Source organism: Trachurus trachurus, assembly GCF_905171665.1.
Source record: "Trachurus trachurus genome assembly, chromosome: 20".
Classification (NCBI taxonomy): Eukaryota; Metazoa; Chordata; class Actinopteri; order Carangiformes; family Carangidae; genus Trachurus; species Trachurus trachurus.
Window position 1 is genome coordinate 7,283,470 of NC_139911.1, and position 23,729 is coordinate 7,307,198.

The window sequence follows — 23,729 nt, forward strand, 5'->3', positions numbered from 1 at the left end:
TGGAAATGTGATAACAAAAGCTGCGAGTGGTAACTTCTGCATTTCCAAAAGAAGTCGACAGAAGACAAAGCTGAACTCTGACCCGAATCTAATGGAGCCGATGTAATCACACGCTGAAAGAGGAAACACGTCAGAATTTGGCCATTGTTTGTGCTTCGGTGGAAGTGACTGCAGATGGAAGTGTGAGAAGTGTGCTTTTCTTTCACACTTTTAGCCACAGAAGCAAAACTTTCCATCACAGAGGATGAATCCTAAAGATGTCGATGACGATGATGATACACCAGTTCCAGTCAATAAAATAAGGCTAAGAAATGGTGGCTTTAATTTCAAAATATCTAAAACGATGTAATTATCTAACTCTGACCATTAATTAACACGCATGTGAAGTTTTAAAGGAACACAAACTTACCACAGAACAATACTGCTTTATATTGTTCAACATCACACATCACATCACATGAACAGATTAGTATTGATTAACACTTCACTGAAGAAACGAGCTGAAATGGATAACGCTCATTATCTGCCATTAGAGATTGTGTCCTAAGAGAGACATTACAATTCATTTCATAATATTCCCTCTATGAAACTACTGTAAAATGTCCACTCTGGTGTAGTATATGCACCATAAACTGTACTGTTGCCTTTCTGTTGCTGTTTCACATTGTGTTCATACAACAGGTGGGATTTCTGCTACTACAGAAACAGAAAAATCCACATCTGGCAGGTAAAGAGTGTTTTTTTCCCCCCTATATATTTAAATAATTTCCATGTCAACACTGCAATGTGCATTGACCACCTCTGTATTATTTCTCTTTAACTGACCCAGACAGCGATAAACACTGTGCTGCTGTGATCCCCATCAGTGTCAAACTCGAAACCAAACCACAGCTCTGTGTAAAATGAATCTCACCGCTTCCTCCACCATGTATTATTTCACCTAATGCATAAATTCAAAACTTGTTTCACTTGTGTCCGTGTAATTTTTTTTTAGCGAAACTGCTTCTTTCTGGATATTATATAACACAGCAGTCGGTATATTGTGAGGCCGGATCAGTTTTTTTTTTTCCTCAGCACTGTGGAGGATGGAGATTAGCTTTTTTTTTTTTTTTTTTTTCAAATCGCCCCCACTTTGAATGACGGCGCATCCACCCACGCCACCTCCACCTCTGGGAAGCAAAACAGAGAAAAGACCCCCCCAACCCCCCAGATAGTTGGGAGCCTTGAGCATCTGGAAAAAGCATCCTTGACACACATACAGTACAATCATCTGTGTGGCTTCTGCGGGGTCTTTATGTTACAGAAAAACATCTCAGCCAGATCAGAAGAACATACAGTAAACGTCCCTGTGTAATCTCATTCGTTGCTGTTAGCGGAGATATGCTGCTGCTGAGATGACAGATGCCGCCTCCGGCAGCTCATGAAAGCTTTAGAGGAAAGTTTTTAAAGATGTGTCAGCGCACTTGTTGAAAATAAAATCTCCCTCACTCCCTCTCTTCTTTTAGGTGAAGCCAGTTGGTGCCTCAAGGAGACCGGGGCCCTGGAGCGGTGAGATGATGGACTGGGGAGATGGGAATGAGACATGCAGAATCTCTGCGTTATTTTATCTCCCTGCATGGCTGCCCATCTGGAAGAGACCACTGACCATGGGCGATTCATGTTCTGAATCTAAACGCACCTCGTGCAGCCGCCTGTAAGAGGGATCGGTATTACAGTTCCACTCTCTTCATATTTAAAGGGATAGTTCAACGCTACGGAGGCTCATGGGATTTCTTGTTTTCCCTCATCAAACTCATCAAATACACAATCCAACAACTCCAAAACGCTCTGGTGGACAAGTTGTGACCTGCACATTCACCACGCTATGAGATAATAACAGAACATTACAAGACGGAGTTGTTTTCGAGGTAAATACAGAGACTGCTTGCTGAAAAACTGCCCCCGACAGGAACGTGCATCAGCGGTTTTGCATGAATTTACCTCTAAAACAACTCTGTCTCGTAACGTTCTGTTATTATCTCATAGCGTGGTGAATGTGCAGGTCACAACTTGTCCTCCAGAGCGTTGTGGAGTTGTTGGATTGTGTATTTGATGAGTTTGATGAGGGAAACCAAAAAATCCCTTTAGCCTCCGTAGCTTAGCTCTGAGCAGCTCGCGGCTCTGCTCCGCCGTTCTAAAAATATCTTGCACCGACAATTAAAGGTAACAAACCTACTGCTAAGACTATAGGGATTATGGCAATGGGCCAATTTGCCAAAATGTTGAACTATCCCTCTAAACCGCAGAGCAGCTGCTTCATTGCTGTGTTTCTGTAGAGCAGGCAGGACATGTGAGTGGCTTCTCTGATGCTTGTTGGCTCCATCACATCTGCCAGCCGAGCCGCTGCTTTGGTCCGGGCTGAAATACGTCAAAGTCTGTTAGATCAATTCTGTCCAGACATTTTGCAGAGTTTGAACCTATAACTTGATTTATTTTATGGGTTACTGAGAAATTTCTAACAGATTTTCAAGCTCCCCGCTGGAAATATTCTAATAACTTTAGTTCACCCTCTGACTTCCTAGTGCATCTGAATAGGCTGCAATCCAAACAGATATGCAAATAAATAAATAAATAAATAAATACTGTGCCTACAAAATATGAACAGATTTATTAATTTCATTGCATCTCCATGGAAACAGATGATGAGATCTCAAAGTGCACACTCATCAAAGTTCACCCCCCCTCCTCCCTGCTCACCCACTCGACGCAAACATGTCAGTGTACATATACACAACTCAACTCAGTCTTCAAGTCTGGAGGGGGCGTTGCCGCGCGTTTTGGATTCACGTTAGCATGTCGCCGTGGAGACGTTACCATGGGAGATGTTAGCGTTTAGCTGAAACTTCGGTCTCACAGGACGGCTACAGGCCGTTTGGTCTCGTTTACTGATGTTTAAAATCATTTGGAGCCATGATGTTTAATTCTCATCAGGATGGAAAAGCCTATAAATAATATTATGAAATGGAGATAACACTTTACAATAATAAGTACACATTAGTTAAGCATTAAATACTGAATTCATCATTTATAAATACATAATACTCATTAGAATGTTGTTTATAAACAGTTAAAAATGTTTTACTCATCATTGATAAGCACTAATTGTATTCATAAACTACATACGAATGAGTATTCATGCGTTATAAATGAAGAATTCAGTATCTATTAATGCTTAACTAATGCTTAATAGTGTGTACTTATTATAAAGTGTTACCAAACTGGACAAATTTTGTTATTATAAAAGAAAAGTTCAGTTTAGAGACATCTTATAGACAAATATTGTCGTTTTTATAAAAGCAAGAATTGTTAGATACTGAATAAACCGATATACTTGTCTCAGTTCCCTCACGGATCCGACCTCCGACAACAGTTTAGTACCAGTCGACATCAGTGTAACCTTGTCACAGTGAGATGTGCATCTTCCTCTTGTATTTCCAGGTAGCAAAGTGCTCAGTAGTGAAGCTGAGGGGAAGGGGAGGAAGGGGGGGGAGAAGAAGAAGCTGTCAGAAAGTAGGACAGCGAGGGGAGGAGGAGGCTCGGGTTGTAGACCTGCACTTCTGTCTTGGTCGTCTTTGATCCTGACCACAGTGGCTCAGCTTCACATGCTCTCTGGCTGGCCCAGACGCAGCAGTGGCCTATAAATACCTGGCATGTTTTCATGGCCAGGTAACCTCAATACCCGGCAACAGCCTGAGATTCAAAGCTTCACACTAAGGTGCCTGCAAGAAGAATTACTTGTCAACCTCACACTGTTCACCGAAAACTGCCAATCAACAACAGGGGGGGAGGTGTTACTCGAATTAGAATAACACAGATCTACAATAATAAATAAAAAATAAGGAGGAATTACAAAGAGAGGACATAAAACAAGGCCAATATTTGCAGAGTATGCAAGTCTTAAAAATGAATCACATGGTGAGGCTACACATATAGAGTGGCCTGTATATATACAGCCAGGCTACCTGCTGCGGTTTTGTGTTACAGACTCAACAGGAGATTTCCTTTGAACCGGTATGGTGCAACGACACATACACACACACACACACACGCCAAAAATATAAATATAAATTCCCCCCATCCAGATTTCCACTTGACACACACACAAACTTCCACTTCCAGGGGCCAGGAGCCGGTCACAGGAAAAGTGAGCATCTGATAGAGTCTGACAGGACATCACAGATACAAGCAGGAAATTTAGGGGAAGTCCAATTGTCTTGGTCTCATACACACACACTCAAACATTCACACACTCACGAACGATGCAGCTCTCACTGGGCTCATCGGCCCCATGAGGATACAACCCACCAGGGGGAGGCAGTTTTGAATTGAACCTCTTGAGTGGGAGTGTGGATCACATCTGCCTGAGCTGCAGCATCACACCTGAAACTGTATTCAAATACATCCACACACTCGTACGCTGAAGCTCCAGAGGGGCTCTGCTCTGCTCTGCCATGACCATTTCCTCTTCCTGTTTCCTGCTGCTTACTGAAACTTCAGATGAGTCAGCCTGCAAGCACACACACACGCACACACATGCACACAAACGTCTTATTCCCTCATTCGCATTTATAAAGGTCCATGTGGCATTTTAAATGTCAGAGAAGAGATGTCAGAGGAGTTGTTCCACATTTTGTGTGACGACAGGAAACGCACCGTGGACGCGACTCGAAGCCTCGAGCTACGCTGGTGCCTGTTTTTAATCATTTCAGTCCATTTCCAATAAACCGTTGGAGTAGGTTTTGGCATTAACAGGTTACAATTTTCATCTTAATCCATTTTCCCAGTCTCTCAGCTCTCTACCTCCGCAAACACAAGCGCTTTGTGTGGGCAGTTTGTCTAAATGTTCAATATTTTTCAAACCTGGATGTGACAGAGTCTAAAATCAGCTGCTCGTTGGCAAGAAGATAATATAAATAATAATAAAAGAAGATGAATTTATCTTTGTGACACATACACAAGGGTACACACATGGTTTGTTCTGACATGTTAAAGCTTCACTCACCCTGTTGTTGCTGTTTACGGTAAATCATTGTAGCAGCAAAGGTAAAAGAGCATCAGTGTCAGATGGTGACACAGCGGCTCAGCTCTCTCCCATTTTTTTGCACATTTTATTTCACAATTTAAAAATAAAAAAACAAACATTTTTTTCTCCTGCTGCTTATTCAGGATCTGGATCTGGATATATTTCTCTTTAGGAGAAAAACCACACAAAATTTCTAGTATGATGAAATACGGCTGACTCATTGGTCAAGTCGGGGTCTTCATGCACAACTGCCTCTCACTCATTTCTGCAGATTCCAGCAGTCAGATTATCATCCTTATGAATATAAACATTCCCCCAGTGGTAATTACAAGTTGGATGTTAATGTGAACACTATCTACAAGTGGGAAACTGGTAATTACAGTAAATCTGATGACGTGAACACGGCATTAGGCTGCTCTTAATTTCCCCTGCGTCTGTTCAAACGGGTGCAGGAGAGTAATGATTTGCGTTTAGGAAATCGCTGTTTGAAAAAGCTAAAGTAAATGATTATGCCACTAAAATGCTAATTTCTCCAACTCCACTGTCAGCAAATGAACTCAGCTGTTTCTAATTCATATTAATTCGGCAAAGCTGGGAAAAGAAACTGTGGGCTGTTACCTTTCCTATGTGATATCGCTGAAAAACTGAACTACAGAACTACTACTACAGAAAAAAACACATGAACTTAACATATGATTCACATGTGAAAAGTTTGGCACATGGGAATCATGTTATTTGCACATGGGAAATGTGGTTTTGGCCCAATTTTATGTGAGTCACATTTGAATTCCCATGTGAACCCATTTTCCACGTATAGTAACATGTTTTACACATGTGCCCTACATGGTAACACATGTGATACCATGTAGACTAGAGCACATGTGTAAAACATGTTACCAGCAACTGACCTGAGTTCTGTTTGTATAGAAAGCATTACCTTAAAGAAAAAAACACATGAACTTCACATGTGATTCACATGTAGTAACATATTTTACATGTGTGCTCTACATGGTATCACATGTGTTACCATGTAGAGCACATGTGTAAAACATGTTATCACATGTGAAGTTCATGTGTTTTTTCTGTAAGGGTATGCTTTCTATATAAACAGAACTCATGTCAGGTGGTCAGTATAAAGTCAGTACCTTAGCAGTGAAGTGTAAATGACCGACAGAGGACCGAAGATCGAAACCTCATTATTCAAAAAAAAAAAAAAAAAAAAAAATTATTAATGATAATTCTGCAGTGAAATATGAAGGGGAGGGACAAAAATTGAACATCATGATATTTGATATTATCAAATATCTGCCTAAGCCTGAGGTAATAAAATAACCCACACTGCATTAGAGTGAGAAAGACAGATTTGAGCCAAAGCTTTGACTCCTTTCTACCTTCACACTTCACTTTCCCCTTATACTGCATGTCAGAGCGGACTTACTACACACTCCAACGCCAAGAGGAATCTCTTCACCTTGAAGTATCCGAGCTCTCCACGTCCACAGTCTGACTTCCTGAATCAAACTACATTTTTTTCTTTCTTTTTTTTGCAGATGACACCTCTTTATTCCCGTGCATAAATATTTGACTCGAGCTCTCAGAAGTAATCCTGACTGAGCCACCTACACAGTTCCCACAGAGGGCCAGAGACAGTGAACCGGAAAACATTAATTTGCTGTTAATTTGTTTATCTGACGCTGTTACTCGTTAATGCTTATACACCTGCACTTTACAGGTCAAAAATATCTGAGGTTTGCCCTACAGCTGCCTGCCAGTAAAATCCTACCAGTTGTTTTTTGCATGTGTTATCCAGCTGTGCTCATACAAGATGTGCACAATGACATCACTGCACTGTTTCCTGTATATCTGCATTGTTTTTATATTGATGGTAGACAGCCTATGGAGGAGCATTATCAGCCTATGGAGGAGCATTATCATTATTCAACTTTTAATTGTCACCTTTGAAGCTCAGAAAAGAGTTTCAGCTTGTGCTGCTGCGGCTGCCTGTGTGTGAAGTGACAGTAGCTGGGAGTAAACATCAAGAATCAGACCGGTGAGGCTTAAAGGGTGGAGATCAAATATCCCTACAGAAACCCCCTCCTCGCCATTAGGTGACATTGCTACAGCTAAGACATCCAGTGTGCTCACACAGGGATCAAACACATGTCTGCCATCATCAAAAGAAGTTTCTCCCCAACACCATGAAACAATCAAAGACACCACCAATCTCTACAGCTGGCAAGCAGAGAGGCAGAGAGGCAGCGAGCAAGCGAGCGGCCGCTCCGGCTGAGCCCTTGTCTTTGAGCCAGCGGGTCGGGGGGGGGGTTTGTGTGTCTTTGCACGCGTATGAGTGTGTTTGTGCATTCACGCTTGAAGAAAGAAGAAAAAAAATCCAGTCGATATGAAGGCGAGTGTGATTCCAGTGGAAGCGGCTATCATGCCGTCAGTCACTGGGAGTCTATGAATTATCTGCAGAGCTTTCAGCAGCTTCAAATGGTTCTGGAGATGGTTTTTAACTCTGTGAACTGTAAGTGAAAGTTAATGAAGCGAGGGAAGCTTTTACAGACACAGCACGAACAGGCCACAACCGCACAGTCTATACTGTATCCACCCAAAACCTAACATCTCAATACAGTCCAGCCCAAATATTACAACAATTACATCATCATTGGGTTATTGTTATGTATAAGCAGCAGCACTGCCAATAAACAGCAGGCTGAACTTTTGTTTATACCCAAGTAGAATATAAAGGAAGAATTATTCTGCAGTGAAATATGAAGGGGAGGGACAAAAATTGAACATCATGATATTTGATATTATCAAATATCTGCCTAAGCCTGAGGTAATAAAATAACCCACACTGCATTAGAGTGAGAAAGACAGATTTGAGCCAAAGCTTTGACTCCTTTCTACCTTCACACTTCACTTTCCCCTTATATTGCATGTCAGAGCGGACTTACTACACAATCCAACGCCAAGAGGCATCTCTTCACCTTGAAGTATCCGAGCTCTCCACGTCCACAGTCTGACTTCCTGAATCAAACTACATTTTTTTCTTTCTTTTTTTTGCAGATGACACCTCTTTATTCCCGTGCATAAATATTTGACTCGAGCTCTCAGAAGTAATCCTGACTGAGCCACCTACACAGTTCCCACAGAGGGCCAGAGACAGTGAACCGGAAAACATTAATTTGCTGTTAATTTGTTTATCTGACGCTGTTACTCGTTAATGCTTATACACCTGCACTTTACAGGTCAAAAATATCTGAGGTTTGCCCTACAGCTGCCTGCCAGTAAAATCCTACCAGTTATTTTTTTGCATGTGTTCTACAGAGCAAATAAATCCATGACATCACTCCACTGTTTCCTGTATATATGCATTGTTTTTATATTGATGGTAGACAGCCTATGGAGGCGCATTAATAGACTAAGATGTATTATATGGGTTCAGAGCTCCTGAAGGCTGAAGGTCACTGCAGATTTAATGGCAGACAGACACCTACAAAGTTATTAAGTAAAACCTCTGATGCTAAATTGGAGAGATAACTAGATCGTAGAAGAAACCTCTGTCATATTCAGAGGTGGGGGGAGGTCACTAATGAGCCAATACTATGTTCTTTTAAATAAAAGGCCACCATCATCCCAATGTATATTGACGACTCCTCACACTGCAGTAAACCTTATGGTGGCCTTTAAAAACCACCGTTACTGCAGTTTAGCCATGCAGTGCAGAGTGTCCATTAGCACGTAGCAGACATTTGATATCTGACCACACAGATCTGCTGCCGAGAACACGGCTGAAGGACAAAGGGAAGAGGCAGAGAGGGAGAGATGATGGGATGGGATTGGGAGGGGGGGGGGGGGGGGGGGGGGTGCATCAGCCTTTAGTGGATTTCCACAGTTAAATTTATCACAGTCAACTGAGGAGGAAGACACCAATCAATAAACCCTCTTTGTCTGTCTCCTTCCTTTGACTTCCCCTCCCCCCCAGTCTGTTGTTTTCTTCCCCCCACTATGAAAAAAAAATGTTATCTTCATCTTCATCCATCTAAAAACCCAAGAGAACCAGTGTTAGTAGGTAATAGAGTCACGTTCACTGGGGGGGTGAGTTGATAGTTTCTACTGTACAGTCTGTGTCCATATCTAACCAGTTCAAAGGTTTTCAAACTGTGACCTGGTGTCGAGGTAGACCACTTCAAACAGCAGAGTCAGTCGCGTCAGGACTTTAGAAACCAGTAACCACTGCAGATGGACGAACAGCTGCAGAAATAAAAGAAGACGCTGCATTGATCTCTTAATGCCACATCATTTACATATACAGATACGGTACAGATACGGTTAAACGCATGCAGGTGTGGCGTCTTCTGGCTCATTTAGAGGAAGTTACAGAGAAAGAGAAATTTGCATAGTCTGCAGAGCAAATTGACCTGAAGTCACTAAACCGTGTAGAGAGTCAGACCACAAGAAGCCCAGAGTCTTCATCACTCTGTGATTGTGGGTTTTTTTCTTCTGAGATTTGAATTTGGGTTTACTCGTAATTTTCATGATAAATTCAGTAAAAAATAAATGTCCAACTTCACAAAATAACAGGAAACTCTTTGAATCAGTAATTTGATGAGTAATTAAATAAAAAAAATCCTATTCTATCTTCTCTGTGTCTTTTATACATTACCAAAAATACTATATAATTACTTCATACAGTATAGTATATATAATATTACTAATTAGGAATTAGATATTTAGTGCAGAAATGAGCATGCATGACGTTTTAGGATCAAATGCTGTCACTACTGCATTTTCACTTAAAAGACAAGAGAAGAGCAAATGATGCAGAATCGTCTAGTTTCATTACATTTGCTTCATTATATCAGTTGCATTGTGCATTTCCCATGTAATACGCCGTATAGTGAAGCACTGAAGGTCGAGGACTCATGGGAAACAGCTGACTGAATGAGAAGCACAGCTTGACTGCTACTCCTCTACCTAAATTATTTAGCAGGTCAGTCTGTGACAATCTCTCCGTTTTTCCAAGAATTAAGCAACTGTCCGTCATGTGAGTGTGAGTAAGGCCGGCTCCTGTCAGCACTTAAGCTCTATTTTAAAACAAGCTGATGGGACTGGAATCAGCAATAAAATAGAAGTGAGACAGTTAGTCACCGTTTCTCTGGGTGTATCTGATGTATTTTCACAACCAAGAATGTTCTCACACGAGGTCAGGGGAGGGGATGCTCAAGGGAAGAGCTCGATACACTGATTAACCAAATAAAAGTAACACGTTTTGATGTGTTCAATGTCTCTGAAACATCAGCTGCACTTGTCTGTAGGTCTGTTGATGCAGTTGAAGAGATGCCTACATGTAGAAGCCATATTTCTCTGTTAACACCGAACTTGGAAAGACCAGTTTCTCTTACTGTGCACCTACAACCTGGAACACTTTGCAAAATCATCTGAAACTTACCTCACTTTTATCAAAAGGGCAATCTAAAATCATAACTACATCTTATTTGACCTGTAACTGCTCCTTCTTTTAACTACACTTATGTTTAACTGCTTATGTATGTTTCAAATGTTTTGTGTTTCATCTCGGCTATATTGTAAATGAGGTTACTCCTTAGTATCTCAGAGTTTAAATAAAGGTTATGATGATATTTGTAGTCCTATAACAGCTAGAAATACGACTATATCTGTGTGTTTGAAGCCTCATGGTGTCACATATGTTATGTCATGGTATGATTTTTCTCACTGCTTATTTTCCACTGCAGTGTGTGTTGCTGTTTATGACAACAGACACACAAATCCATAATGTTTGTGTCAAATAAATTCTTCTGCAGGTTAGAAAAAAAAAACTCACACACTTGAAACAGCAAGAGGATGTTGTGGCTCTTACCCTGGTGCTCTGGTGCCAGGTGTGTATCAGCATGCATGTGTGTGTGTGGGTGTGTGTATGTGTATGTATGGCCTATGGATCTAAGTTTCTCTTCTCCCTACAGAGCCCACAACCCCTGCATGTGTCTACAAGACAGATGCACAAACCAGATGTTGGTGCACAGAGGGGAAAGGGGCTACACACACACACACAGACCTGCTGTACTTGTCGGTGTTGTGTTGTTGTATCACAACAACGTGCTGCCACATTTTAAAATTCAAAAGCACCAACAAGCCGAAAGCTGTTTTGTCAGATGTATTAATGTTATAACACACACACACACTCACACACACACACACACACACACACACACACACACACACACACACACACACACACACACACACACACACACACACACACACACACACACACACACACACACACACACACACACACACACACACACACACACACACACAGAAGCTTTCACTTTGTCTTCTGACTCTGATTATGTTTTGAGGACTCCTCCGTCTCCCCAGCTTTTAGGATTGAAGCATTTTCAGGCTGCCTGATAAAGGCTAAAACAAACAGACTCGTCTGATGTTTTATTCAGTAGTAGTCCAGCAGCTATTTTTAAAACACACACACACACACAACACAAAAAGAAAAAAAAAGAAAAAAACACAACAAAACACTGGGGCTGCAGGTGAGTGGCAGCTTCACCCATTCCCTCCTCTCCTCACTCCATTAGCCTCTGCAGAGCCAGCCATGCAAGGATTACGGGGCCAGGCTTGCTGTCTAATTTCAGAGATGTTAAATTCACTCTGGGCAATGTGGGATTCACTCAGGAGAGTCATCAAAGTGTTCAGGCCGAGCGAGCTGAAAGCACGAGTCGGGGGGGGTTGAATGAGGATGAAATTGGACATCAGAAAATCTGAGAACGAGCCTGTGCTTCAAGGTTGAAATAAAAGTTTATCATCTCATCTTAAAGACGTGTTTGGGGCGGGGGCGAGGGGCGAGGGGGGTCAGCGCTGAGGAACTAACCGGGCAGACATTAAAGTCATGTAGTGACATGTCATGCCCTGAGCAGCTATTAGATATCATTTATGGTTGAAAGCCTTATTGAGTGTAATATTCCAAAAACAGACTGGATTTTCCTGAAACACCAGATATATAAATACTCTTATTCGCTGGAGGAGCTGAAAAGATCAATGCCACAGATGTAGGTCTGCTAAATATGAAGCTACAAGCAGCAGCGATTAGCTCAGCTTAGCTTAGCATATAGCCTGGCTCCGTCTGTAGCCAACAAAATGTGTTTTTTTTTGTTGAATAATTAGACATATCAAGGTTATTCTGTGAATGCATGTGTTTTATTTCAGGTCTATAGAAGCTCCTTTTCTTCCAAATGCATACAGGGGATAATATTTGGAGCACAAAATCCTGATGATGAGCAAATCTAACAGTCACAGTTTTTGTTTTACAAACAATAAGGACAAAGATTTGGATGTGCACATCTTTATTCATTAAGCCTCTGTAGATTTTCTGTGAAAATATTTCCCTCTGAGGGCGAAGGAAGAAACTTGCCAGCGGTCCAAATGTGTTTTAATTATAGATGACTTAATGAATAGATGACTTAATTCTCCCTGCATCTTAATTCAGCTCAGCACGCCAGTGAAAATGAACGTTCAAGTGGGGATAAAAATGAGCTGTTGACCATATCTAAAGCCCTTTTTCATTCTCCATCTCTATTCTGAGGATCTTTATATAGTCTTTATATATTTTTTCATAATCTACAGTGCAAGGGTTTTTTTTTTCCCTTGCACTATGCATCACTAATATGTTCTTGTGGGAGACGGTATTAACATGTCTTTTGTAAGTCAAAGGCTTTATTAAGTGAATATTTTTCAGAGGCGACTGACCAATTAGTGAACTTACATTCACAGTAATGAGAATATAAACAGCAGCATTAGCAGGATCCACCTGCACCGTCGATGCAGATGTTCATGCTGATTACATCCTAATCAATTCAAACTCCAGGCAGGAAAAGTGACCCGCAAGTCCTTAGCCTAAAAAACACCAGCTGTTCCTACTAATTACCGGACTGGATATGTGATTATTGTCATTCATATTCGTCATTAATAAATGAAGTCGTATCAAATTGGCTCATAGATTCACATATGCATCAGAGGTATTTCCAATACTAGTATCAGTATTGGTAAAATTATTCGTTCATTCATCATAAGAGGAATTGATTTTGTTGAAGTGGCGGTCAGTTCATTTCTTCACATGATAGTTTTGTGATGACAGCTGCTCTATCATGATGACCACACAGAAATGCCCTGTTCCTTTTTATTGGAAAACAAATGTCAGTCTTTGTGTTTCACTTCTGATACAACGAACATGATATTATAAATCTGCTTACTGTATCTTAGAATAACAGCGGAGTTGGTCTTTGATTTAATCTGATATTACTGCTACTTACTGCTGGGTATGGTTTCAGCTCTCTCTGATGCTCTTGATGTGATTTCAGCGGAGGGTGATGACATCTAATCAATCATTACGACTGCACGTCTTCCTGTGTTTCTCCCTCTGACACACATCGCACATTTTAAACCGTAGAACCCCCGACCCTGTCGTCTCATAAACGCCTCGCGGTGCCTCGGGGTCCGGCAGCAGCACCCTCTCTCAGCTCAAGGCTGCGGTTTTCTAATTAAACCTCCTGGGGACTTGAGGAGAAAGCAGCACCAGCGCTGTCAAAGAGCCACAGACACTTTCACAGCGCTACAAGCAAAGACAGAAAATCCTATCAAAGTAATGAACCCGAGGGCAGACTTTTAACCCCTCGTAAAGTCTGCACATTGAGGCATTTTCACTCTAATGAGAGGAAGCAATTAAACTGCTGGGTCATGTTGCTGACTTCAGCTTCAGCTTATAGGAGTCTGAGGAAAGCTGCAATGTGGCCTAAGACAGTGCTTATTAGCACCTACGATGCCACGAAAGAACCTTCTGCTAATGGTGCTGAAGACAAGACCCGGAGGCTGGAGAAACTGCTGCCACGGTGACAGGATGAGCTGAACAGAAACCAGGCTGTGGTATCAAAGACTGGGCTTGTATAAATCTTTGCAAAAAAAGAAGCGCAGACACTTCTGCTTATAAATAATTTTGACTTAGTTCCATAACTGAGACACAAAGACGGAGAGTGGGTGGGTGAAGCGCGCTCGACTAAATCAGTGCAGTCTCGGGGGGGACAGCTGGCACTCACAGCCACGGTGGATGCAGGCCGTCATCTCATCTCATCGCGTGTGACTGAGCCTTACCTTTCCGAAGTCCCTGACGTCAAAAAGGTCAAAGGCCTCGAACAGCTCGCTCTTCTTCATGCCGAAAATCTCGCTGCACGCTGCCAGAAAAGTCCTGATGTTCTTCAGGCACAGGAACTGTGTTAGGAGGAGACAGAAAGAGTTCATGTGTGAGTGACTCATGTAAATGCCCAGACAGAACCACATGCATGGACAATATGATGTGTTTTTTTTTTTTATCTTTCGTTTTTTCTTTTCCAGAAAACTATGTGACTTGAAAAAGAAAAAAGAAATCACTCTATTCCCCACTCCGCCTGCTGGCTTTCTCTCTGGCTGTCTAATCAGGCCGTGCAGCCGAGGACACTGGAGGACCACGGCTCTGAAAGATGGATGAATCTGTGTTTATAGGCACCATGAGAGCATCTTGGTTCATTAATATGATGTATTTCCTGTAGAAATAGGCCAGTGGAGTGGTGGCTAATTAGCAGAAGAAAAGAGAGAAAGGCAGAGATCTTGTCTACCCCGTTTACTGATACAGTATGATGATGTCACCGCTACAGTAATGTAATCGAAACTGAGATCTGTGACTGCGGCTCAAACCGGACACTGAAAGATTTCTCTCTAATGTGTCGGATGACAAACAGTTCCTCGCTCTGTCTGTGATGATAGGAGGCTTCAGCTGTGAAATCAACAGAGCATCTTCACAGTGTTTTAACAAGTTCAGCTGCAATGGAGGAGCTGTGACAAACAGAGGGAATCTGATTTGTCAACTTTAAAACTGCCAAAGCCTCATAATAACTTTTAAAAGAATTATGACAATATCGTACTGTGGGGAAAAAAAAGTTTCACACATGAAAAGACCAGACTGAGATGACATTAAAACACATTATGCATATTTGACATTTAAAACTTTCCTGGAAAAAAATCAGGAAGTTTGAGTTTGAGGGTTTTCTGTGAAAAACTTCCTTTTAATATCTGCTCTGTCATGATATCTGCAGTCTGTCAGCGCAGGTCGACTGTGATTCACTCCCACTGAGTCCTGCGGTGGCCTTTAAAGTGATGCACCGCACTTTAAGAACAAACAAATTCAGAAAACATCTTCATCAATTCAGTGACTTGGGGTTTGAATCACAATTTGGAGCAGAATAACAAGGTCCACAGGTCAGGTTCATCACTTTCTAGTGTCCCCGGGAAGCATATAACATCATGTTGTATTTGCTACATGTGTTGTCTAATTAATGAATTTGCATATTTTCCCTCTCTCAGGGCCACCGTAGTGTCCTGTTAGTCATGCCCAGAGACAGATGTTCTGCTAGCACTGACATTAGCAGCATCAAAGCTCAAACAGTCCAGTCCAGACACATCATGGATATAAAAAAAAAAAAAAGCTCTGGTGCCAAGAGCTCGCTGCTGCTTCACTACAAATCCCAGAGGTCACCTGTTCCTGTAACCTCGGCCCATCTGTGATCCTTTTCACAGGATTTCGTTGATAAAGTGGCAACATGAGGAGAAGAGAAAAAAAACACACTATTTATTTTGCATTGCGGGAAAAGCCATTCCTGGCAATGCACCTTCACCAGGAAAAAATCTAATCAAATGATCAATAAAGTAACTCCTCTAATAAACAAGGTCATTTTACTGAGACCGCCTCTTAACTGTGAGCTAATGATTTTAAATGGAGCTTCATCCAGGAGCTATTTATCCAAATTATGCTCTGAACGCTGCCCAGGAACACTCACTACGCTGAGAAAGAAAAGCCACAGCATTAGGTAGTATTACAGAGGTGGTGGTGACTGGTCTGTATAAGGAGTGCAGGGCAGAAGGCGGGCAGGAGGTGGGGGGGGTGAGAGAGGAAGGTGTCAACATATCGTAGTTAGCCAATGTGCAGTATGTGTGTCTTACGCCCATTAGCCTTCCTGTAGTTGATACAGGATGGAACAAAAGAGGATGCTGATGAAAGAGATGAGTCAGGAAGTGATGTGTTTTGCCACATCACTGTGCATCACAGAGCTGGGATCAGCTTCAACAACATGACCTCATCCCTATATATCCGTGTACGCGAGTTGATTATCATTAGACGGACACTCGGCAAGAGTCGGCATTGTCCTTACCCCCAGCGCGCTGCTAACGCCTGCGCTAGTTAATGTTAATGTCAGGAGCGAGATTATTGTAATCATGAGTAATGTGGGTCATGCAAAGACGATGGTGAGACGAAGAGTAGGGCGAGACAGCCAACACAAAGACCAACTCTGTGGTTGTGGTCTGTGCTTCTGAGTAGTGAGACTCTGTGGGTGCATCAGTGCAAGGAACTAAAGTTTAACATGAGCAAAGACAAGTGAAACTGTGCCGCAGTTCACACAGAGAATTAAGAAACTCAAATAGGACAAGAAAAAAAGGAGTTGGAGAGTGCTCAAACAACATTGTAAATGTTAAAAAAACATTGAATTAGTGCCATTAAAATCATTACAGCTGAACTACTTCAGTTTTAGTTGCATGGGTGAGATTTGAGCTGCTTTGACGTCAAAATCCCTCATTTTGTCCAGTTTCTCCTTTAATTTATTAATAATCTATAACACCTGACCCTCTCCAGAGATACGTAGTTATTCATTTAAACATAATGCTTCATCATCACACTCTCCTTCTTCTCTTTCTTCTCCTTCTTCTTTTTCATATTGGGCAACAGCCTCACAGGAAGCTGATTTCATCAGTCGTTTCCTGTTCCTTAAAAAGGGGGCAGCGCTCCATGCTATAATGTTAACATGTAGAGGATTCAGAGGCCTGACTGTGATCATGTTTGACAACCTGCGAGAAAATAATTCAGTCAGTGTCATCTTGAAAAACAAACTGTGGAGAGGAAGCGGAGCTGCCGAAGCCACTCAGTTATTCTTAACACACCTTCACCCTCGTGGTCCAATGAAAGATCTGATTTGTCTGCACAAGCTCATGGCCATGCATCAAATATGAAATGCTTCTCCATTCCAATTGAATTAGGGCTTTACAGATGGTTTCACAGGAGAAAAGCCCCCAAGCCAGAGAGCTCCAGATAAGAGGCAGCGTAAAGAGTGAATAATATTGAATGTTTACACTTGTACACATCACTTTCTTTTATCGCACGAGCACATCTTGTCTGCCTGGAGTCTGCGGAGTCCCAAAGGACCTCGGCATATTATCTGAGGGAAGCAGCTTCACACAGCACACATATATGAAAGACAGTGGTATGTGCTGCACTGAGCTGAAGACAGTAGCAGCATGAGGCAGCTGCTAACTGCTCCACTGTCAGCTTTCCTCCCGCAACACTGAGTCTCTGAGGATCAGGAAGTGAGTGGCATAATAATAATAAACTTTATTTGTATAGCACCTAATGTGTGTTTGAGTGTGTTTCTGGGTAACTATGAGCATGCACTATGGTTGCACGCGGGTGATTACAATCAACTAATTCACAACACATAGGTCAAACTGTTACTGCTGACTGTTTCTGTGGAATCAACTTGACCAATCAATTCTAGTTAAATCTGTATAACTGCATTTTTACTATATCTTAAAGGGATAGTTCAACATTTTGGCAAACTGGCCCGTTGCCATAATCCCTATAGTTTTAGGAGTAGGTTCGTTACCTTTAATTGTCGGTGCAAGCTATTTTTAGAACGGCGGAGCAGAGTTTGATGAGGGAAACCAAGAAATCCCATGAGCCTCCGCAGCATAGTTCTGAGCAGCTCGCGGCTCTGCTTAAATTGCACCCACAATTCAAGGTAACGAACCTACTCCTAAAACTATAGGGATTATGGCAACGGGCCAATTTGCCAAAATGTTGAACTATCCCTTTAAAAACAGGGAATCTTACCAAGACAGATTCAACAAAAGAGAGTGTGAATTAGCCTACATCTCACTTCAGAGTTACTGTTGGATGGATTTTGTCACTTCTGACCTGAGCCAGTTGGAGGTTTTGATCCTATTTCCAGTATTTATGCCAAACCTGTAGCATCATGTTTTGCATGCAGACGGCAGTATAATCCCAGGTGAGGTGTTGGGTATTGACAAAAGAAAATAGAAGTTTTAACCCACTGATAGATATAATCAGATCTGGTAATGGTACAATAACTAGCCTACCAAATATCGTATACAAATTACAGAAATCAAAAATGTATTACAAGGAACAAATTATATTAGCCTTTCATTAGATATAGGCCTAAGAATTCACGTCAACAGATTCACAGTTTGTTCACACGCACAAACAACTGCAGAATGCCCCGCTCTGTTTCATGTTCAAATATAAAACATGCTTAGTTATTAGTTAAAAAAAAAAAGATCTAGACCATTTATTACTGAGGAAAATCACCCAATCAGGTTGGTGATATAAAATTCATCACAAACTATTTGCTGGTTCCAGCTTCTCACATGTGATTATTTGATGCTTTTCTGCTACAGATAACTACATACTGAATGTCTGGGTTGTAAACTATCTCATAACATATTAAATAAAAAATAATAATAAGCTATTAAATCAAGAAAATAATGCTTTGTTGCAGCTCTACAGTGTCGCACCAGGTGAAACTGTACCAAAGCCAAGGCAAATATAACCACCGACACGAGCGCTTCTATTTCTGCATTTGAGCGAAACCTGCAAATAACCTCATTGTGTAGAATAAGGAATTAAAGAGAGATTACACTGCACCGTCCCAGCAGGAAGCTCCAAACACACACAGACTCAGTTTAGATAAAACTGCATATTTTATACAAGAAACAGTGTGTGGAGGATTTAAACTCCCACCAGCGCACTTCATCACCAAGACCAACCATCTGGAATGTATGGCAACAAAAAAAATATTCCTTTAAGACGAGCCATCTGACTGCTGCGCCTTTTGATATGAGCCAGGTCGTGCTCTGTATCCACAATAAGTATCAAGTATCCAAGTCAAAAGCTCCATAGCAACAAGCCGGAGCTTTTTTATGACCCCCGTGCGTATACTGTGGAGCTTAATGAAATCCTGTTCTTGTTCCCTCATAGATCTACGCAGCGAAACACAGCCGGAGTTTGGCCTTCTCACTGTGTAAACCTTTTTCAGAGCATCAATTAATGGCAATCAAATGGAGGAGTCTCAAGCAGAGGGAATCAAGGCCTGTGCAAAGAATCTAATTTGGTGTTTAAAAGCTCCAGTCTGTCCGCCTTTCTCTCTCTCTCTCTCTCATGCTTAGTCAGAGAGAAGAGGAGAGAGGAAACCACAAAGAAGAAATGTAAAGGAAGAAACAGTGTGATATTGTATGTCTATTGGCTTCAACCCACTCCTAATCAACGCTATCAGTCATATTTTGTCCGGTGTAACTGACACCATGCGCACGAAACCAAGTCAAAACCAGTGGGTGACATATACCGCAATCCAAGAGGTCACATCCATGTCAAGTTGGGAGCTTTTGTCAGCTGTGGAACCAGGAAATGGGAGGAGGATCGTAGGCGGAGGTCTGCTGACACTGACGAAACCGATGCTCTAACCCCCAACCCCCAACCCCCCACCCCCCGACAGTCTGAGTTTGGGGTCAGCCGCGGCCCATTTTATCTTTGATTGATGAAAAACATCATCTTTTCATACCATAGTAACAGCTTTCTGTAGTTTCTCCACTCTGGGTTAAGTGTGATAACCCCAAAACTGCACGAGACAAAAAACCATTGACAAAGCAGATAGTGTCTCACCCAGTCACTTTTTCCAGTCACACACAGACTGAATATCCTCAGCTGGTAGGTGACAACCTCTTTATCACCTCTTATCTTCTACACTTCCAGTAATGGACCTTTTTTTTGCAGGAGTTTGGCTCATAGGTCACCTCCCTGCAGTGTTTCCAGGAGGTGTCATCTGTCTTCCCCTCTAATCAATCATAGTGATTTCAGCAACAAAAACAAAATCAGATAATCCCACTGTCCAGTAGCCTAACGCCTCAGCGGAAAACAGCCAAAACACACAGCTCAAGAAGACGTCATGGTGAACAGTGAAGTAGCCTATTATGCAGCAGCTAAGGAGCCAGATATATTTCCCTCCGTGCATGAAGATTGAGGCTTTTCACCAACTTATAACTTGCAATGTGATGGGCGCTGTCACATAGCTAGCTACTAACACAGAAAACAGCATTAATTACAGTTAATTGATTAGAAATGATATGTGCTTGTCCATGTGGAGGTGAAATGTTTGGATAAGTCTGAGGGTCTTTGACTGACACTGGACCTGAAAGTACCTGCCCTTGGGCCTGAGTAGGCTATTGCCAATGATGTTCTGGATTGATTCAATTTCAATTGATAAGATAGCAATTCAATTCAATATTAAGACATTACAGTTACAATAACAAATTTGACTGGATATGTATTAGGCTACATCATATTTGATTTGATATTTGTTGTAAATTGAACTCATTAAATAATGCTCATATTAGGAACAGACCCCCAAAACACTTAAATAAAACAACAAATAATTCACCATATGGCTATCTAATGTGCATTGTGAATCTACCTGGTATGAACAGACAAACACCTTCCCATCGCTTCTTCCTGCTTCAGCCCGGCTCCTCGCTGTCTTTGTAGTTTATAGATCCGACAAGCAACCACATATCTTCCATCACCTTCTTCTGCCATGTTTGTTGATGCTCACGCGCAGTTAGCCCTGTTTGATTAGGTAACGACGGAGCGCACCTGCGGAGCACGCGCACACCTAAATTGCGGCTCAATTCAAACGTTTTATCAACGATATTCATACGGCGATGCCTTTACGTTCATTTCGTTGTGTCGAGACGAGCAAACCAACGTTGGAAACGTCCAAACAGAGGAGAGGCTGCAGGTGCAGGGAGCGGCTAAGCTAAGGTAAGCTAACAGCTAACAGCTAACTGGTTTTAGGTAGCCTAGCTTCCGTCCACGTCCAGGTGTAAACAGGCTGACTCTGTGTCTGATAAAGTATCAGCAGACGGACTGTTGAATTAAAGGATAAATCTGCCTTTTCATCTTGGTTCATCAACGATTGAATTTACTGTGCAGCTCTGACGTTAGGATTGACATAATCTGATTGATTGATGGTCAACATGACAACTTCGACTGGATGACATAGGATTTGGCGATCGGATCTTCAATCGCTTAAAAATGATCATATCTGAACCAGATTTTTGTCAAATTGCAGATATTTATTATTTTATCACTAGCTGAAAACATCCTTCAGGCTACTCCTGCAGCTCTGCACCGTTAATATAATACATCCATGCTCTGCACCTGAGCTCACTCACTCACGTGACTGGATCTCGTGACAGCTTCACACGTCATCCGTGGTGGGGGTTTGGGGGGGGGGTTATGGTTTGAATGGATATCGGATTATTCAAATGAGGATCGATAATAAATGGAGAATCGATTTTTTTTTTCAACCCAGAACTAAAAGGCATATAATGTGTTGATAATCAGTGAATTTGAGAAGAGGCACTCATCATCACTCCCTTTGAAATAAGCCAGGCCAGCTGCTGGCTGTATTTCCTGTTTAAGAGATATTAGTCATAATCTCCTCATCTACTTCTTAGTCCAAAATAAATATTTTCCAAAATGACTTTTCTTTCAGAGATAAACCGGGGTCATGTCCATGCAGCACACCTGTATATGGCCATATATCCTCGAATACAAGTAAAGTAGCCTATCATCAACAATCTGCTCCACAAGTTGCTGCTCATGTTGTTCAGGTTTGAAAAGATCACTGACATGACAACCACAAAAAAAAAAAATCTTCCTCTTCCTCATCTTTGCATTGGAAAAAATCACGGCCATCTGGTAAGAGAACAGACGCACCATGGTTTTCAAAGTCATCTGACAACATTTACATGAATGAAGGTTAATATCAACAAACTGGCCGGTCAGCTGTGACATTTATAAAATGAAAAAATCCTGACATCCCCAGCAACACGTCTGAGCAGTTTTTATTATTTATTTATTCTCCACCCTCAAGTGAGAGACGAATATACGCATATAGTTCTGCATGCTGCTCACTTTCTCTCATGGAATGACAATAAGGCCATGAGGGAAAACTCTCCTCCCTCCCCTCCCCTCCACCGCCACCCCCACATCCTTCCACCTCTGTGCCTCCCCCACAACACCAATAAGTGTCTCTGCAGCCATTTTCCATTAAATCCCGGTTTTAACCCCCGTGACCCCGAGATATACACAAAGCTCACTCCATCCCCCACCAGACAAGGGAATTGAATTAGTGTTACTGTGTGAGATATGAACGCTCCTGGCTACGGCAACACAGATTAGGTGCTTTCAGATCAAAAGGCGCTTTATTAGGGCGGGCTGTACTACGGCGTGAGACTGGTAAAGACTCCTGGTGACGAGAGACTAGTTGAGTGCGGCGCTAAATTAAATGTAGACACGCAAAAACAGCGATTCTGGGATGGCGTGTAGTGCAGACAGCATCCCTTCTTCTTCTTCCTCCCTTCGCTCCCTCCTCATTTTCTACCTCCTGGAAGATTGTGTTTAAAAAAAAGACAAGTGTGAATAATGCTCTGCTGTGCTGCTTCACACAGCCCGGTCAACTGCTGTCTGTCTGATGTGTGTGTGTTTCTGTGTGTGTGTGTGTGTGTGTGTGTGTGTCTGTGCCCAGTCAGATGTGTTTGAATAATTCAGGTTTTTGAAGGCTGACACAGTATTACGGCTTCAACGTTTGAGTTGATAAACTGCAAGTTGGTTCATTTTCAGGCCAAGAAAAATCACAGATTCCACAGATTTTTCTTTTTTATTTCTAGGCCTCTCTTTCTCTCTAAACCACCTCTATAAGAGCAAACCGTATAAGTCTATATACATGGTCCTAGTCCTAGTCCTCTCGTATCCCAACACTCCTTCCCTCTCTGTCTCCATTACACAAATAAGGATATTCCCATTTCCAAGCGACAACAGTCATCCATCACTTCCACCCTGAGTCGCTCAGCACGAGACACCTTATACATAACTGTCCCCGCTGGATGAAACCCTTACTGTGTCCTCGCACAGAAATGTGTGAGTCCTATACACACAGGAGCATCAATGTTTATATAGGCAGTATAGAGGTTTTACTGTCTCATACAGATTTCTGTAGAGTTGCATACACTTACTGCTTGTAGCTTGGTATTATCTGGATATATAGGCTATGTACATCTCTTGATTGCTCTCTTCCTTCTACAAAGTGTCTTGACATTTCCATCATTATCATTTGTTAATGTTACTGTTTTCATATTTATACCACGTCCTCCTGCGAGGTCTCCTGTGAGTCCCTGACTACACTTTAAATGCCACTCATGATGATGATGATATTTTCCCAGTGAAGACAATAGACGGTATTGACTTTCTCCGAGCTCTCAGAGCACTCAGCGGTGATTAACTGAACCCTCCACGCCAGAATTGAGTAACATAATAAACATCGATTGCAGGTACATCCTCCACCGCTGAATATCATCTAATGAAATCAGCATATACATTATCTATACTTTAATGTGCACTGCAGCAAGAAGAAGAGCCTTT

General features: G+C 41.9%; 1 protein-coding gene across 1 annotated transcript in view; it reads right to left on the minus strand.

Moving 5' to 3' along the window:
- vav3 (vav guanine nucleotide exchange factor 3) overlaps positions 1 to 23,729 on the minus strand; it is a 90,318-nt gene that overhangs the window by 60,827 nt on the left and 5,762 nt on the right. The window contains exon 2 of the mRNA XM_083995151.1: positions 14,246 to 14,362. Within this exon, the coding sequence (XP_083851277.1) occupies positions 14,246 to 14,362 (117 nt within the window). The remainder of the gene's footprint in view (positions 1 to 14,245; positions 14,363 to 23,729) is intronic.